The following is a 19,738-nucleotide window of genomic DNA, read 5'->3' on the forward strand; positions in this document are numbered from 1 at the left end:
TAATTTTGGGCCAAATTTATATATATTTTAATTGTTTTTTAATATTTGTATTTTATGTTTTTTAATTCTGGCTGTACACCGCCCTGAGTCCTCAGGGAGAAGGGCGGTATATAAATTTAAAATAAATAAATAAATAAAAAATAAAATATGCACTAGGAATCAAGCCCTACTGAGGATAATGAAACCTATTTTTAATGAACAAATGCTACTTTCACTTACCCAAGGAGTTGATCCCAATTGTAATACACAAGCCATGTAGTGAACTAAGGTGATTTTTGCTTCCTATTCCAGTATCCGCATCTGCGCACCTGTGCCTTGGCCATATGCAACAACTTCCTGGAAGAGATTGCAAAGCAGACTTCGACCTGCATCCTTGATGCTTGTGCTGAACACTGTAATCTGAGCGAGCAAGTGAGTAACCCAACTCCATATGGGATGCTGAGGATCAGACGCCAGAGGTAAACCATATACAAGGATTCCAAGAAGGCATAATAATCTGCAAGATGAAAAAAGATTGATCTGAGAAAGATGGCATTTTGGAAGAATACTAATATAATCTTATATAAAGTTCTGGTCCTTTGAAAGTAAGATTAAAGCATGTGCTTTTTGTAACACACTAGACATCATGTGCACTTCTCTGGTCACTTTCTGGTAGAACTGCGGAATAGAAATTATGAATGGGCTGGATAGGCAAATGAATGGGACTATGAAGGGCATGGGCTAGATTCTTAGTATAAAACAAAAAGAAGGCAGCTTGGGGAATGGGTTGGACACGCTCCCATAAAGAAGCATAGTTGTAGCTCAGAGTTGAAATAAGGGGTCCTTGGTGCTCTCTGAGCTTGGTTGTTTTCTTGTGGACAAACTGAGTAACATCATCAGTACTACCCTGTTTCCCTGAAAATAGGACCCAACTGGAAAATAAGTCCTAGCATGATTTTTTCAGGATGCCCGTAATATAAGCCCAACCTCCAAAATAAGCCCAGTTAAGATTGTCAGCCAGATGGATGCATTTAGTACCATGTTTTCCCAAAAATAAGACCTAACCAGAAAATAAGCCCTAATGCGTCTTTTGGAGCAAAAATTAATATAAGATTTGGTTTTATTTTCAGGAAAACACGGCAGTAATCATCAGGGATATTACCTAGTTTGGGTAATAAAATGTCTGCAAGAAAACAACCAAGCTTGGAGAGCACCAAGGACCCCTCACCCGTTTGATTGACAAAAGCACTTGGGTTCTCCAATTGGTCCAACTAAGCCTTAGATATCAGCCTGGATTTACCTGAAGATTGATTCACCATGTTGCTGGTTATACCATAGCATTTTGGGGGGATGGTTAATGGGACAAAGCAAATGATTAATATTTAGGGGATTACCGAAACCTCACATAGTTGACTGATAGCCATGGTTGCTTTGATTTTATTAATTGGTTTTCCATGCTGGTAGGAGAAAAGCTTCTTCTTGAAGGTGATTTCCCAGACCACCACAGCTCACCACAATCATTCCATATCCTAACCCTTTATCTTTGTCTTATCTCCCAGCTCTTACCCAAGCACTGTGCACCCACCATCAGCAAGGCCCGAACCAAGAGGGTTCAAAAAAAAACTTCCAAAAAGTTAGAGCCAGAAAGGGATAAACCTGGAGCAGAGAGTATTCGGAAGGACCGCAGTCTGGTCACAAAGTAAGATCATAACAATCAAATTGTTTATATTTCTTAAACTGATTAATTTTTAGATAACTTTGAAATCCGATGGTTCTGTTATAAGAGAGCATATACCGGTAGATACCTTGAGATGTTAATTTAATCCTGAATATATCCTAATATATAACCCTGAATTAATATTATCGTAATAAATATAGCTAATGTAATCCTGAATATAATCCTAATATATCCTGAAAGGTTTTTCATGATGATGAAATTTCTAAAGTGATCTAGTGTTTTCAAGAAGATCGCATGTGCTAATTCAGAACTAAGGTTGTTCTCTTGGTCTATTATTTTGTTTGTAAGTATGTATAATCAAAACCAAAATAGGTATGATGAAGAAGATATACTTCTTCATGGGAAGAGAGGGGAGCTGTTTATTTTTATGCTTTGAAGGGTGGGATATGAGACATTTTATAATGTATAGGAGAGATTGGATATGGCTTTCCTAGGTAATGGAATGGAACTATAATTGGGGCTGCAAATAGCCTTGAATCAGGCTCTGAGGACTCCAGCTGCATTGCTACAAAAGCGCACAAGGAATACAAAAAGCAACACAGATGGAAAGGAGTGTACAGGAGAGATATCAACATCCAAGATGCATAAAAGATGTTTCCTATTTACAAGAACTCCCAATACTATGAGATGAGGGTAGATCAGCATTCTATTTATTTATCAAGTCAGAAGGCTAAAAGAATTAATGGAATAGCTAAAGAAATAAGGAGGCAACAGAAGAAGTGTTAGTCGAGATCAGTGATGGCTAACCTTTTTGCCATCATGTGCCAGGAGGGGAGGTCAGGGGGGTCGCACGCACGTGCCCACACCCATAATTCTATGTGCCCCGCGCATGTGTGCATGACCCCCCCACCTGCTCCCGGCACGCAATGGCCTGGTAGGCCTGTTTTTCTCTCACCTGGCTCCAGAGCCTCTCTATGGTTCTGGGGAGGGCGAATACGGCCTTCCCCACCTGCCCGGAGGCCCTCCGGAGGCCAGAAACGGCCCGTTTCCCAACTTCCAGTTGGACAGGAAGTGACATTTTTTGCTGTCCCCAGCCTCCAGAGACTTCTAGAGAGATTCGCCATCATGGGTCTAAGTTGTAACCAGTAAATCTGAACAATGACACAGTGCCCATCAGATTGAAAGAGATCAATCAATATTGGTACCCTAACCCTAACCCACCCACCCATCCCCCCCCAAAAAAAGAAAGGAAAAAGAGACTTTACAGAGCAGACTATCGCACCTTGTTTTTAATTTCACATGCTAGCAAAAATAATGCTAGGATCTTCCAGAGCAGATTAGAGCTCTACATGCCAGATGTTCAAGCTGGCTTTAGAAAAGGCTGAGCAATAGGAATGTTATTGCCAATACACGCCGGATAATTAAGTAAGCCAAAGAATATATATTTAAAAAGTCAGCATCTGCTTCATTGACTATCAAAAGCTTTTGATTGTGTTGATCGTGTCAAGCTGTGCAATGTACTTAGAAGAATGGGAAGCCCACACTTCTCCTATGAAACCTATATATAAAGCTCAGGAAGCCATAGTACAGACAAAACATGGCAAAACAGATTGGCTCTACGTTGGTAAAGCTGTGAGGCAAGGCTGTATATTCTTCCCTTATTTATTCATCCGGAATGTTTATTAAAGGAAGCTGGACTGGAAAAAGATTAATGCATTTTAAAATTGGAGGAAGATCAATAACTTGCACTTTGCTGATTGCACTACCTGATAGCTTAAAATACAAAGGAACTGCAAGTTCAAGTTATAAAAATAATAGAAAAGTAATAAAAATCTAGATGCACAGTGAAAAACATGGGCCAGAAATTAAAGATGAACAACACCAAACTAAGGACAACGGTAGGATACCAATCATAGAACTGACAATGAAGACATCAAAGTGGTAGATAGCTTCAGCCTTTTAGGATCAACCATCCTAAGGGAACAAGCAATCAAGCAATACATCATGGATTAGTACTTGGTAGGGGAGCCATGAAGATCTTGGAAAAGATATTCAATCTTGGAAAACATATTCAGATGCAAGAAGGACTCTACCTACCTAAAAAGATCAGAATAGTGCAAGCCATGTAACTCTCTGTGACACTCTGTAGATGTGAAAGCTGGACTTTGAAGAAGCAGGATGGAAAGAATATCAGGCACTTTGGAACTTTGCCGTTGGAGAAGACTCCTGAGAGTAGCATGGACAACCAAGAAAACCAAATAATGGATCATTGAACAGATCAACTCAGAGTTCAAATGATCCTACTTCAGATACATTATGACAGACCTAGCTCTCTGGAGAAGGGCCTATAGTTAGGAAAAGTAGAAGGGAAGGGAGATAGAGGATGACCAGTGGCAAATTGGATAAACTCAGTTACATTGGCTATGGGTGTATGTTGCAAGACCTGACTTGGTGGCGTGTAATCAATCAATCATCACAAGGGAAAGAAAACTTTTCTTCCTAAAATATAAAAGTAGCAAAATTAACAGAGAAAAAAAAAATATATAACAATTACTTGAGTGGCACTTTTTGACATCTCCTTAAAACAGCGGCACCTTTTGGTGGATGGCATAGTTGTCCTCTGCAGCTGCAGGTAGCACAATCCCAATCCAGTGCAAGACACATTTGCAGTTTATGAATTGCTGATGTGCTACAGGTGTGCCTGCAGAGGTTCTGAAGCACTTTTTCCTCTCTCTCTCTTTGAACCTGAAACTCTGCACAGATATTCTGTTTATATCTGCCAGCTACCCAGGATAGATAGTATGATTAAAAATATATAAAATATTTTGTTGAAACATCTAGGAGCAGGCAGTGGAAAAAGAAATAAACTTTCTCGAAATCTTACTAATATTCCCAAAGTGTATTGGACTCAAAGTGGTATTTTCTAGAGTTGGGTTAACCCAAGCTTTCTCCAGATCTTTACTTTCTTTTCTCTGCCCTTCCCTGTTTCTTGCCAGGAATGTTTTGGGAAATGCCTTCTATATTATAAAAACACTGATCCATTCTGTATCTTTTTTTTTTCTTTTCCCAGTCTAGACAAGTTGCACCTGACCCTGTCTGAACTTTGCTGGAGCATAAACCAAACAGACAGCATTGTTGTCTTTGAGCATATAGTAACTCCAGTGGAGTATCTCAGTAGCCAGTTGGAGATCCGACTCAGCAGGTACAGGAAATAATGGGATATAGTTGCCACGTGAGTAGGGTGATTGTTCTAGAAGTGAGCCACCATAGTGGAGGTGTCAGCTATATTGCATGTTATTTTTGAAGAATGGAAAAGAAGTAAGTGTGTGTGTGTGTGTGTGTGTGTGTGTGTGTGGTCCCATTCCTGAATTTCTCTCAATTCAGTGAATTGGGCATGATCTGCCTCCCTTCAATCTTACTAACTCTCCCATGCATTTAATTCTTGGCATGTCTATGAATTGAATGGCTGGATTTGTTAGGGTGCCCAGATCTGGATCACAAAAATCCAGGCATCCGCTAGATGGATGCGTTAAGATTTCTATAGAACGTTAGTTTCCACGTTATGTTAAGTCATAATCGGGTGTGTTTGTTTCAAAGTCTTTTAAAGATTCTGTGAGTGACCTAGGGCAAATTAACAATGAAAATAAGGTAAATGTTTTACAATATTTCTTTTGTTTGTTAGCCGTCAAGTTTACTGGAGCATGTAGAGAGACCTGATACTGAATTCTTCAGATGATACCTTAACTGAATACAGTGTAAAATACTGTTCATGCAATCATTTAGATACTAGTGTGTTGCTTAGTAGGGACCCTGCCATATATGGGTCACTGCTTGCTAAAAGATTCCAAACCTAGTTAATTATGGTTTAAATTAATGGTTAAATCAGTGGCTTAGAATGTTGTGCGCTTCTTTAACTACTGTATACAACACTGCCTTTTTACAAAACTTTTTTTTAAACTACCTCTTTAACAAAGCTTATTTTAGTTTGTGGAACAATACTTGACCTTCTCTTTTGGTCCTGCACTGATGAATTCCTTAATGGTTTTCCAGCAGAGGCTGGCAGCTAGTTTTGACCACCAACCCAGAGAAGAGAGCTTTTGCTATACCAGGGGTGTCAAACTCGATTTCATTGAGGGCCGCATCAGGGCTGTGTTTGACCTCGGGGGGGGGGGGCGGGGGGGGAGTGGCCAGGGTGGGCATGGCTAGCTCAGTGTCACTCATGTTGGGGGTGCCTCGATGTCACTCATGTTGGGGATGCCATGTTGGGACAGGGTGTGGTCTGAGTGCTCTGGCAGCAAAAATGGACTCCCAAGCTCTGTTTTCGGCTGCAACAACCTCCTGCAACCCTCTGCCAGCAAAAACGGAGCTCAGGAGGACCATGCACAGCCCTCATGAGCTCCGTTTTTGCTGGCAGAGGCCCTGCAGGCCAGATCTAAGCACCCGCGGGCCGTCTTGAGTTTGACACCCCTGTGCTATACCATCTAATCCAGATGATGTTTCTTCCTGGAACTTCTGACTGGCTTTTGCCTCCTTCTGTAGCTCTTTAAAGAGTAGAGCTGCATCTGCTTTACCATCTGTTAGATCGCTCTATTCTTACCAGAAATATAGAGTGGGGAACAATTGTTTTGTTTTGACACCAAGCTTTTTTATTTAGATAATTATTTTGAATTGCTTTTGTTTTAGTTACTACAAATAACAGCATATTGTATTATTATGATGCTTTCATTTTGTCTTGCTTTGAGGGGAGCCCCTTCAGTTTGAATTAAAGTGTATTGGTAGACATAGCAGACAACAATAAAATGCCACTTTGAAGCTTATGTGAACCCAATTAATAAAAATGACCTGCAAGTGTTTCAGTCCTGGAACTGAACTTGCTAGATCATGAAAATGCACTAAATATCTGATCATCTTGAAGAGGAGCTAAGCTAACTTGTGCAGGGCAGTCAGTAATGCAAAGGAGACAAACAAGGGCCCCATAAACCACAGCATCCATACCTTGTTATTCCTTACATATATATATATATTTTTTAATTTGATTTATATGCCACCCTTCTCCGGAGACTCAGGGCGGCTTACAATGCGTTAAGCAATATTATTTGTTCAGCCAGATTATTTAAGTCTCCTTTGGTAGCTAACATTTAAAACTGCTGATATTTTTTTCTTGCTGTTACCCCACCACTCTCTCCATAAGCAAATATCTAATCCAGTTCCAAATGTACTATCAGGCCTGGCTTGTGTTCCTTGGACCCATTTCTTTCCTCTTTGCTGAGGCATTGTAAGCTACATAACGGACCATAAGGGCCTAAAGAGATAGCTGTGTCAGTTGGCTTGGGACTCCAGTGAGGGATCAGCGCAATGGAGGTGGTTGATTTGAGTAATAATAGATCCCACTTCTTCCCCCCACACACACACTCCGTCCCCACACTCCCCCATGTGTTTTTGGTTTTAATGTTTGTTTTTAACTTTTATGTTTTGGATTTTATGTACCGTGTTTCCCCAAAGATAAGATCCTGTCTTATATTTTTTTGAACCCTGAAATAAACGCTTGGCCTTATTGCCATGCGCTCAAAAGCCCGATTGGGCTTATTATCAGGGGATGTCTTATTTTGGGGGAAACAGGGCATCTGTAAGATGCCCAGAGTTACCCTATGGTAAGATGGGTGGCCAATAAATTTTATAAATAAAATAAAATAATAAAATAAAATGAAATGAAATAAAATAAAATAAATAAATGAAAAGAAAAAATATTGTACTGCAGAATAGTGACTTGAGGGTTGCAAGTTGATATGTTTATGTGTGTTTTTTTGTTGTTTGTCCTTGTTTTCCTGATCTTGCCCATAGGTCTTTGGCGCGACTGGTAAAACCAAACCCAAGTTCTCCAGAGATAGTGCGTCCCACAGAAGTATTAGCAGGCGTGCAGGCCTATGCTACTTTCCTGGTGTCCCTGATGCATCGTGTAGGAGTGGATACTTCACGCCTCCTCCGTGGGGTGCTCCTGCAGCACACCCAGCCACTGGATGCAAGCGGGGAGCAGACAATCACCACACTCTATACCAACTGGTATGTGGCCAGGGCATAATGGTAACCTGCAGGGAGAAAATACTGCTGTACAACTGTAGGAGCCTGGGCATAATTTGTCCCAAGGTCATTAAGGTCAGTTTTACTATCTCCTTGAAATTTCAAAAGTCAGCCCTGAAAGAGCCTTGGTAGTACAGTGGTCTAAAGCACCCTGTTATTAAGAACAGCTGCCTGTAATTACTGCAGGTTCGAATCTCACCAGGCTCAAGGTTGACTCAGCCTTCCATCCTTTCAAAGGTAGGTGAAATGAGGACCCAGATTGTGGGGGCAATAAGCTGACTTTGTATAAATATACAAAAGTATGAAGGCTATTGCTTAACGCATTGTAAGCCGCCCTGAGTCTCCGGAGAAGGGCGGCATATAAATCAAATTTAAAAAAAATATCTGAGATATTCATTAAAAAATTCTTCTCGAGACCAGATACTACATTGAGGATTTTCTGTGTTGAAAATAAGACTCTATTTTCAGGTATGGATGAGCTGTTCCTTCTTTCTGTTAGTACATTCTTATAGAAAGAATATTATGGTTGTGAGGCAAAGCCTTCTTAGGAAGACTTTTTGCTAGTAAGGTTTTCTGGCTCTGTAATTTCCTCTTTCCACATAGCTGCCCTGCAACATTTTTAAGAAAGTTGTACTTAGTTGTTCTTAGACGGAATAGATTTTCTTGGAATTTCTTCCCAGGTATCTGGAGTCACTTCTACGCCAGGCAAGCATGGGATCCATTGTCCTTTCACCTTTAATGCAAGCCTTTGTCAGTGTTCCCAAAGAAGGGGAACAGATCTTCAATGCTGAAGAATTTTCTGATGTCCTAGGTAGGTGTCAAAATGCCTAGACAGAACCATTCAGAATTGGGTTACAATGGGTTACCTCATTTGAATTTAATCCCTAGTATTAGTAAATGAGCTGACAGGTTTGAATTGTACTGCCCATTTGAAGCTCTGGCATTCCCACCAAGCCTAGCTTGGCTCAGGCATATTTTGAGCATGTGAATTGCAGCTGAGGTTTAAATCTGAAGATGTAGCAAATCGTATGAAGCAGAAATAATGGAGTAATCTTCAGTAATGGAGGAGGAGGAGGAGCCACTTCCATATTGTTCATAAGCAAACTACATGGACCAGCAATTGAGTTTAGTACTAAAGTATTCAGAACCAAGACAGCATCAACAACACAGGGAACCTTAACATCCAGCCAGTCATTTCAAACATACACTCTCACAGTGATATACAAAGATTAAAAAAAAAAAAGATCTACATTTAAGATCTTAAATGTAAGATCTTAAAGACACAACTTAAAACGAGACAGAAGCACATACTTTGCATATGAGCTTCCTAGTTAGAATGTTCAGTATGTCATAGAGTTTGGATCTCAGAACAATGGAAGTTTTGCAGTTGTCTCTCTCTCTGGCCTCAGCGGTGGTTTCACTTCTCATCCAAGAAGATTCTTTAGCTCTGGCAGGATAGTTGGGAATTTATAGGATATATATTCCTTGCAGACAGCTGGTCATTTGCATCCTTTTAGAGGGTCATTGAAGCACTTGGAGTCCTCAGGGTCACCTGAGTAGTGCTCCTGGTTCTTGTAGTCTACAATTTTTCCTCAGGAAATCTATTCAAAGGGTGTTCGTCTCAAATTGTGTAGCTCTACAGATGTCCAGCGGGGAAATGGCTCTTGGCTGTTTCTCAACCAGTTAGAAGACAGGGATGAACTTGGGACATCATACCAAATGGAGATAAAACTCTGCCTACTAAAGTCAAAGTGGATAGACATCAGCCCATGGGCCCTCCGTATCCTTCCTGGCCTTTTTCTGAATATCTCTGAAGCTTTCCAAGACTATGCCACTAATTTCTGGCAGCAAAATGTTGAAAATCAACAGTATCTTCAACAACAAAAGTAAATATAAATGTATGACAAACATCCACTAAATTTAAGATAATTATTTCAGCAACTCTCTCCATCCCAGACAAGGTCTTAGTGACTAAGCCTGTTTCCTTACTTCTGGTGGGCCCAGAAGGCCCGAAAATCAGCTGTCCGGCATGCACATGTGCGCCAGAGCTAAGCTGGTGTGCCCACTGATATGGCTTACGCATGCCATAGGTTCGCCATCACGGTCTTAGTCTCTTGAGTGAGTTGTATTCATCATTGCCAGTGCCATGTAGTCTTGGCTATTGCTTTTTTTTTTTTTTAAAGGCCACCAATAGGTTAAATGAGAAGGCTGAAATCTCTGTTGCAATTTCTATAATTGGAAGAGGATGAACCAACATCTGATGTCTCCTTTTCCCTGATGTCTATAGATTGACCCTGCCATGGCTATTTTAAGTATACATACTGTACTATTGTACTATGATAAAAATGAATTCCTTTTGGTTTCCTTGCAGAAATGAGAGCATTGGCTGAACTCCTTGGTCCTTATGGACTGAAGTTCCTAAGTGATAACCTCATGTGGCATGTCACCTCACAGATGGTGGAGCTAAAGGTATAAAGCTCAGTTGAGAGGGGAACGGATTGGAATCAGCTATTTTCTTACTTATTCTGGGTTCATGAAGTCATAATATAATTTATCTAGTTTGAGCAGAGTTTTTTGTAAATCCCCTGCCATTCCTCACAGTGTAGTACAGTATATTAAGTGAGCTGACTGGTCTAGTTAGTCAATAGTGGCTTACTGTGGTGCATGAAACCTGCCTTTCATATTAGAAGAAAAGGCACTGAGCAGAAGGTCTGGTTCTAGAAATTCTGCTAAGTTTCTTAAGGAGAGATTTGAAGATTGGCATATGGCTACTTCTCAAAGCAAACTGAGAAGCAGGCTGCTCAAGATAAATTTTGTACTATCTCCAGCGTCGTCATACGATATCACCAAGTTTCATTCTTTTCAGAAACTTGTGACTGAGAATATGGATACTTTGGTTCAGATCAGATCCAATTATTGCCATCCAGAGCAGATGGCAACGCTAATGCCCCGCCTATCAGGTAATAGTTCTGTACTTGTTCTTCTCTGCCTCAAATATTCAGTAGTCATCAGTGGGACTAATAGAGAATTCAGGATTTTTTTGTTTTTTAAAAGAAAACAGAGAGAAACCACAACTATACAGAAGTCAAATCTATTTTGACTTTGGGCTTTATTGCTGACTTTAAATGTATGTTTTCAGACCAAATCTTAGAATGGATGGTACTATGTCTCATTTCTCACTGTTTTGATAATCCCAATATTTTAGAGATAATAAATTCATTAGGTTTAACTCACCTTTCCCCCAAGAGCTCAGGATAGTGAACATGACATTTCCGCTACCACTTTTTCTCACAAGAGCTCTGTGCATAATGTGAGCTGAGAGAGCATGACCATTGACCACTCTCAAGTCACCTGGGAAGTTTTTATAGCTAAATGTGGACTTGAAACTGGATTTTTCTTCTTCTATAGCAGGGGTGTCAAACTCAAGACCCGGGGCCCGGATCTGGCCCGCGGGGTACTTAGATCTGGTCCATGGGGCTGCCCTGGAAGCAGTGAAGGACTGGCCTGCAGTGCTTCTACCAGCGCACTCTGGCCCCCATAGGCGCCCCCGACATGAGTGACGTTGAGCTGGCCACACCCACCCCAGCCCCCGGAGGTCAAACACAACCCTGATGCGGCCCTCAATGAAATCGACACAATTTACCAAACTCTTCAGTAAAGCAGACTGGAAACTGGGTGTGGGGACAGAGCAAATTATGATGGCATAGTTTTGTCATGCATTACAGCATATTAGGGCAGCTATCTGGATATATCCTGAGACTAGCTAATAGGTTTGGATGGGGTGAGGTGGGGGAATGGGGAGGGAATGGAACAGAATAGAATATTATATTGCCAAACCTCTCTGCAGAGTTCCACAAAAGTGGCTTCAGATTCTAAATATATCTGACATCATTAGAAACTTACCAGCAGATGCAGTCTTGTAAAAGCTCCTGTTGTTCTAGACGTTGGTTTTAAATATTGCAACTGTGTTGTGCTCTCACTCTAAGACTGTTTAGACCAGGGATCTCCAACCTTGGCAGCTTTAAGCCTGGAGAATCTAAGAATTCTGGGAGTTGAAGTCTACCAGGCTTAAAATTGCCAAGTTTGGAGACTCCTGGTTTAGACTATCTTTGTTTTCCTAGAACTAACTCAACAATTTCTGTTGATGTTGGATAGTCTCTCCCATTTGGATGCCTTCTAAAGGTACTTATGGAATGACGATGGTTCCCAACTAGTGTATCCTATGATAAGATGGGTGATAGGGATTATGGACGTTATACTTCAAATACAATCACACACAACAGCTTTGGATAAACTAAGCTAAAGGTCTTGTGGCTCCTGGAAAATTGTGTCTAATCACAATCTCTTCTGTCCAGGCATAGATAATGTTCTAAAAAGGATGACAATTATTGGGGAAATTCTGTGGTTCCGGTCAATGGCACAGGAGGGTCTTCAAAAGGTAAGTGGTGGGACCCTGATACACATAGCTACAAACAATGGCTTGCTCCTTGCTTTGTTTTTTTGGTGGAGGGAAGGCAATTAAATAGCTTGTAAGCAAAAGGTACTGTAGATCCTATTTGTTGTCTCACCTCTTGCATTCTAATATGGACAGGTGTTCAGCAATCGTTGCCCTTTCCTGATGGGACCCATTCAGTATCTGCAAGAATTTGTCAACCCTGAGATGGACATAAAGGTAAAATGGTCGATGCTTTTCTTTCTCTTCTTGTATGAAGCCTGTGGCCAGGTGGGTCCATTCTCTGCACTTTCTGAATGCTATATTGACAACAATACTGACTCTACCAGAACCATTGTCCTTGCTTTATCAGTATGCAGAAAAAATTGTGGAGGTGTAGGAGAGCATTTACTTTGCAGGTGTCTTTTATCAGTCATCCTAGAATGTGTACATCATGCTCACACAGACAGTAATCTGAAAGGAAATTTCATATCCATATGGAGTCTGCTGATTTAAGTTTAAATGCTAATTTTATTTTTAAAATGCCTTTAAAGATGTTACAAAGAATGTCAGTAGCATTAATTCAATACATATCTTTACAAAAGAGCTGGTGATTCTCTTAGCATAGATTAGATAGGGACAGCATTTGACAGGTTGGGAGCTGAAATTGCCAACACAGTGGCAAAGATTGTTAATCTGCGGCTCACCAGCACCTCAAGTTCTCACTGTCAGAATTTGACTCCTTCCCTGTATCAGAATGCCTTTTGGGAGCCGATTTCAGTTTTTTAAAAATACAGGATGTCTTAAGGTTAGGCATGATAACATTCTGGGAAGCCCCAATTTTAAAATCCCCCAAACACTGAAATGGACTGTGATTTATTTTCCCTAGTGATTCTGAATCAGGAACAGAAAATAGGGTAGCCTACTCTTTCTATGACTTCTTGAGAGCACTTCCTGTGTATTTCTGGGAGGTTAAAAGTCTGAATTACAACTCCCAACCCCTCAAACACTGTTCATACTTAATCTAAAATAAAAGATTCATCAGCTCTTTTGTAAGGTATATATTGAACTAATGCTAAAGATATTGGCATTCTTTGTAACACCTTTAAAGGCATTTTTCAGCACAGTTCTGAAAGTGCCAAATTTAGGAACTTTGTTATTTCAGTATCCCAAAACTTTGATGCAATCATTGCATCAAAGACTGGAAGAGATGGAAGAGTGTAGCCTACTGGCTCATATTCTATATTAACTTTCTATGTCTCTGTCCTCTTTCCTTTTTTCTCTCCGTGCCGCTCTGTTAATGAGGCACCTCTTTCAGTAATAGTGTCTGCTATCTTTTAAATGCATCGTGACTTTCTTCAGTTTAGACTTAGTGGATGTTATGGCTGTGTCATTGCATTTTTTAGCATCTCTGGAGCATCATTCTATCTTGGCAGGTGATGTGCTGATGCATATTCTATCTCACACACATACACATAGCAGGCAGAATTGAGCAAATTGTCTCTGTATCTATTAGATTAGATTTATTAGGTTTTTATCCTGCCTTTATTACTTTATAGGCAGTGGTGGGTTGCTACCAGTAGTGCGAACTGGTAGCGATGGCGGCGGGAAGCTCCATCCACCCACCCAGACGCTTCTGCGTATGCACGCGCACGCGCACATGAGCAAACCGGTAGCAAACTAAATTGAAACCCACTACTGTTTATAGGTGACTCAAGGTGGCAAACGTGCATAATTCCTCCTCCTCTTTTTCCCCACAACTATTCTGTGAGGTTGGGCTAAGAGAGAGGACTGGCCCCAAATGATCCAGCTGGCTTTCATGTCTTAAGATGGGACTAGAACTCACTGTCACCTGGTTTCTAGGTCAGCATCTTCACCACTACACCAGCTCCATTTGTTCTATTTGATTTTTCTTTTATAATCTTTCTAGGCAGCTGCAGGCTATGAGTGGTACATAAGCAGACTCTTTTTCAATCTGGCATTTTACTCTGATTGACAGTAGCTCTCCAAGATCTTTAGCCATATTTGCTAAATATTGGAGGGGCGTATGTGTTATGGCTTCTTCCACTGTGACATTTTAATTCTTAAGCCACCCAGAGGAACCATGTGTAAGTTGGACAGCCTTATACATTTGTTTAATAGAAAAGTACATACTGTAAATAGATCTGATTGGTTTTAACTGGACATACCAGGGATTGAATCTTGGACTTTCTGTATGTAGAGCAGATGCACTTGTTGAGCAATGGTCATACATGAGCATTGTCTTCATACTTTATTGACAGTGCTATTTAAGCCCCAAATCTGTACTGTAGAAGGAGCTACATCAAAGCATTATTCTATCTCTTGCTTAATCCCTTAATCCTCATTCCTGACTGAGATGGACTGCATGAACTGCTGTGCTACTAACTGTGCTTTTCCATTATTTGGAGAGCTTGGCAGAAGTTCACCAGTGTCTCTGGAGAGCCCGCGGCTCAATCTATTTTAATTAGAGATGCCACGGAAGCAAATTTAGATCTTCATTTTGCCTTTTCCATGTGTATGTCCTTGGTTTCTTGTTACTCAGCTTGCCACTTCCTCCGTTTTTTTTCTAGAAATCCAATCAGTTTTTGCAGCTTGTAAAGCAGTAAGTGAATCAGGCTTTCAGGTGAATTGGGATTTTCAGAATTCCCTGAAAAGACTCAGGGTTTTAAGTCAGTCTTCCTGAAACTGTGTTCCCAGCATCACAGTACAGGTAGTCCTCAACCTATAACAGTTCTTTCAGTGACCGTTCGAAATTACAGCAGAACTGAAAAAAGTGACTTATGACATTTTTCACATTTATGATCATTGCAGCATTCCCATGGTCACATGATTTACATTATGATGCTTGACAGCTGGTTCACACATATGACGATTGCAGTCATAAGTATGGGGTCCTGGGGTCATTTTCTGACAAGGAAAGTGGCTTCAATGGGGAAGCCAGATTCACTTAACAATGGTGTTATTAATTTAACAACTGCAGTGATTCACTTAACAAATGTCTTACTTAGCATCATAAATTCTGGGCTCAGTTGTGGTCGTAACTCAAGAACTACCTGCATTCAGTGAGAACATGTCTCTGAAGATTCTCAGTCATCCAGGTCATGATTGTCACAAGGTGCTTTTTCAAGAGGCAATTGGACTTTTGGGTTTTTCTTTGAAGACGTTTTGCTTCTCATCCAAGAAGCTTTCTGTTTTTTCTTTGAAGATGTTTCGCTTCTCATCTTTCAGAGCTGAAGAAGCTTCTTGGATGAGAAGCGAAACGTCTTCAGAAAAACCAGAAAGTCCAGTTGCCTCTTGAAAAAACACCTTTGTGACAGTGAGATCATGGAAATTGGCACAGATGAAAGGATGGACCATTTGTAGCCTCAAGGCTCTTTGTATGAGGTATCAGATAGTTTTACACATTGAAAAGAAAATGTGACAAGAGGAATGCTAAAGTTAGGAATATAATGTCTGTAAGAAAGTATTCTGGAGGCTAGTACTTGCATGGAACAAAAATAGACAAGCTTTATTTTGGAAATAATAAAGGCCTCAGCTACTTAAGTCTGTCTCTACCTAAGTGCCTCTAGGATGCTATCCTCCAGCATGTAGAAAGAGTGGATCAGAAAAAGACCAGAAGTACAGAGATGAGAGTCAAAAGAGAGCTGAGAGAGAGAATGAGAAAAAATGATGAGAACCTTGAAAATATTGTACTACACAATAGAAGCTATGTAACATAAAGAGTTGCAATGTTCTTCTACTAAAGGTCTTCACATCTATGGCCCTTAACAGACAACATATTAATAGTTATAGAAATCTGATGCCTGAAAAGTTGAATTTCAACCATATGTACTGTACATTTGGAATCTGCCTTATGTAATTCCCCAGAGTCTTCATTGACTGTGACTAATGAATACGGATAGCATAGATTACTGCCATTTAGTAGTGGAATGTAAATAAAAACTATGCTATAAGCCAGTGATGGCTAACTTTTTCGCCGTCATGTGCCAAAAGCACTGGGGGGGGGGGGTCGCGCGCATGTGCCCATATCCATAATTCAATGCGTCCCACCCCCCCATGCATGTGCATTTGACCCCCTGCGTGCTTCCCCTGCTTTAGCATGTGATGGCCCGGTGGGCCCGGTAGGCCTGTTTTTCATCCTCCCCAGGCTCCAGAGGCTTTCTTGGAGCCTGGGGAGAGTGAAAACGGCCTCCCCACACCCCCGAGGCCCTCTAGAGGCTGGAAACGTCCCATTTGCTGACTTCCGGTGGGCCTGGAAGGCCCGAAAATCAGCTGGCCGGCGCAGGTATGCGCACCATACCTAAGCTAGGGCAATGCTCGTGTGCCTACCAATATGGTTCTGCGTGCCACAGGTGGCACGCTTGCCATAGGTTCGCCATCACAGCTATAAGCCCTGAAATAGCAGTAGCACTTATACTTATATACTGCCTCACAGTGCTTTACAGCCCGCTCTAAGTGGTTTGGTAAGACTGAGTCAACCTTCAGCTGGTCAGGATCGAACTCCTGGCTCTGGGAAGAGTTAGTCTGCAACACTGCATTCTAATCCCTGTGCCACCACCTCTCCTGGTATAAAAGCAAACTAACTAACTAAATAAATAAATGGCAGGTGAAACAAACTAAACCAATATGTAAAATCACTATTCTTTCTGTGTATGCAGTGTGACTCTAGGCACATAATTACCTGGATAAAGCTTAAAATGGATAGAGGAGTGGAAGGGTGCTCTCAGTCACCAAAAAAATTACCCGGCCATGTCTCCTGTCCTTTGTTTTCTTGCCTTTGTGTTTCCTGGGAACATGGTGCTCTCTGCAGTTGTTCTTCTTAGCACTAAAAGTCTCCCCTGCCAAACCTGCACTCCTTCCCAATAAAAATTCTCACCCCATATTTTGATACATGGAACTAAAGGTAAAGGTTCCCCTCGCACATATGTGCTAGTTGTTCCCGACTCTAGGGGGCAGTGCTCATCTCTGTTTCAAAGCCTAAGAGCCAGCGCTGTCCAAAGACGTCTCCGTGATCAGGTGGCCAGCATGACTAAACAGCAAAGGTGCACGGAACGCTGTTACCTTCCCACCAAAGGTGGTCCATACTTTTCTACTTGTATTTTTTACATGCTTTCAAACTGCTAGGTTGGCAGAAGCTGGGACAAGTAACGGGAGTTCATCCCATTACGCAGCACTAGGGATTCGAACCGCTGAACTGCCAACCTTTCGATCAACAAGCTCAGTGTCTTAGCCACTAAGCCACTGCATCCCTTTATACATGGAACTAGCATTGTATAAATGATCTATACTATATATGAGATACATGTATGCATGCCCCAATATAGCTCTTTGATATTAATGGTGATTTTTAAGCATTGTGGCTTGATTTTCATTCTTACCATAATCCCCAAATGGGAATTCCCCCACCCCAGTGCTGTTCAGTTTATGAATTAATCTTTGATATAGGTAGTAACCTAATTACAATTTTGCTAAAGTTTCAGGGGATATTTAGATATTTTCTCGATATTGTGTTGGGAGCGTATGCCCACACAGGGGCCAGTAGAAATGAATGATGGAAATATGAGGATGCTGCTTCAGTTCATATTGGTATGACATTTCAAAACCAGGCAGAAAAAAATATCCCTAGCATTAATAGCTCAATAAAAGACCCACAATTATGAACAATCTATATTGCAAAATAGAAGAATATTTTTCCCCTGAGTGGACCTGCACAATAAATGTTCACAATAATTGAAAATGTTGCACATGGAAGAACAAAATATGGAATAAAGTAAATCGTTTTCAGCTAAATCCCATGCTGTTGTGTTTGTTGATGGAAAGGAACATACTATAAAACTACGATTGTTCTTCTGAACCATTTGTCCATGTTCTTTTACTTATTTTTATCCTGCCTTTTTATTTTTACAAATAACTCAAGGTGTCTGTGGAGATTCTCAGTCATCCGGGTCATAGCTGTCTCAAGGTGCTTTTTTCTTCAAAAGGCCTATTTTTTTTTTTCCTTGAGGAAGGAGAAGAAAACATTTCGCTTTTCATCCAAGAAGCTTTATCAGTTCTGAAGGCAGGGGGATGGAAGGATAGTTCTTCCTCAAGGAAAAAACAGAGCAATTGCCTTTCGAAGAAAAAAAAAAAGCACCTTTTAGATAACTCAAGGTGGCAAACAAATCTAATACTCCTTTGTGTCCTGGCCAGAGGCTCCCATGTTATGAGATTATTCACAATGACACCACCTTTTATTTTGTGATTCAAAAGAATTCTGAAATTCAAGATCTGTCTGAATGTCATGGATTTCTTTCCTCTCCCTTGTGTACACTCCATTAAATGCATATTCTGTGTTTGGGCCTAGTCCTACCAGCTGGGTCAGATATGGTATTAACTACAGTCCTGTTGCCTTGATAAGGACAGCAGCAGCGGACAGAGTGCACACGAAGAATGTAAATGAGGAAACTGATTTAAATTCATAGCTCAGTTAATTAGTGCTGTTCTCTGCTTCCTACATCGCCCCTCCCCCCGGCTGTATTAGACTTAATTGCAATCATTACCAGTAGCGGGGTCCCTATGAATAAATAGAAGGAATCTTGACTTCATCATTTCCAGCTAGCAAGTGTGAATATAGGAAGAAAGGAATTCGAATCCTTAAACATTTCTGCTGAATGGAGGCACAAATCACAGGCTGTGGGGAGCCACCCAGAAACAAGGGAAGCACAGGTAGAGAAAAATCAGGATCAGAGTGCAGATTCTGCACTCCGGAGGCATTTGCAGGAATTGAATCAAGCCATTTTTACTTGTGTCAGGACTGATAAACCAGGATCCACATTTAATACGGAGAGCCAGTTTGGTCTAGTGGTTTAAGGCAACAGGCTAGAAAACAGACTGTGACTGCCAGGTGTCCACTATTTGAGTGGACAGTCCACTTTTTTCACATTATGTTCACTATTTTTTTTCACAAAATAGTGGACATTTTTTTTATTCAAAAGCTTTATGATGAAATGGTACGTAATCTAAAGCTGTACAGTCTAAGAGAATAAGGATAGGAGAATCCCGTTTTGTCTTTTTTTTCATAATTTAGAATGAGACAAAGATCGATTGCAATAATCACATTTTACACAACAGCGCAAAAAATGCATTAAAGCAGTTATCTTTTGATATCGAAAATGTAGTGCGGAAGGTTTTTGCCAAATTTTCGAATTCTGCAAAGAAACGAGAAGAGTTGAAATCATTTTTTGAGTTTTGCAAATCTGCTTGGATCGTCTGAGGCTTTTAAAAGAAAGAAAGCCTCTGCTGATCAGGCAACTCAGCTTGGATCGTCAGAGGCATTTAAAAGAAAAAAAGCCTCTGCTGATCAGGCAACTCAGCTGGGATCTTTGATGATCCCAGCTGAGCCGCGCGATCATCAGAGGCTTTTTTTAAAAAAGCATTTTTTTGGCCGAAGAGGTTGTAGAAAAAATGCTTTTAAAAGTTAAAAAAAAAAGCCTCTGATGATTGTGCAGCTCAGCTGGGCATATGGAGGGCAGGGATTTTTGCTACCGATTCTCCAAACCACCCACCTCCAT

General features: G+C 40.8%; 1 protein-coding gene across 1 annotated transcript in view; it reads left to right on the forward strand.

Annotated features, from left to right (window-relative positions):
- Window positions 1–19,738, forward strand: part of NCKAP1L (NCK associated protein 1 like) — a 100,483-nt gene that overhangs the window by 38,956 nt on the left and 41,789 nt on the right. The window contains exons 18-26 of the mRNA XM_070934997.1: window positions 292–411; window positions 1,539–1,678; window positions 4,728–4,859; window positions 7,499–7,717; window positions 8,416–8,546; window positions 10,107–10,204; window positions 10,602–10,695; window positions 12,091–12,173; window positions 12,327–12,407. Coding sequence (XP_070791098.1) covers window positions 292–411; window positions 1,539–1,678; window positions 4,728–4,859; window positions 7,499–7,717; window positions 8,416–8,546; window positions 10,107–10,204; window positions 10,602–10,695; window positions 12,091–12,173; window positions 12,327–12,407 — 1,098 coding nt within the window. The remainder of the gene's footprint in view (window positions 1–291; window positions 412–1,538; window positions 1,679–4,727; window positions 4,860–7,498; window positions 7,718–8,415; window positions 8,547–10,106; window positions 10,205–10,601; window positions 10,696–12,090; window positions 12,174–12,326; window positions 12,408–19,738) is intronic.

This window comes from Pituophis catenifer, unplaced genomic scaffold (genome assembly GCF_029215685.1).
Source record: "Pituophis catenifer annectens isolate HBS135680 unplaced genomic scaffold, rPitCat1.0.hap2 SCAF_2, whole genome shotgun sequence".
NCBI lineage: Eukaryota > Metazoa > Chordata > Lepidosauria > Squamata > Colubridae > Pituophis > Pituophis catenifer.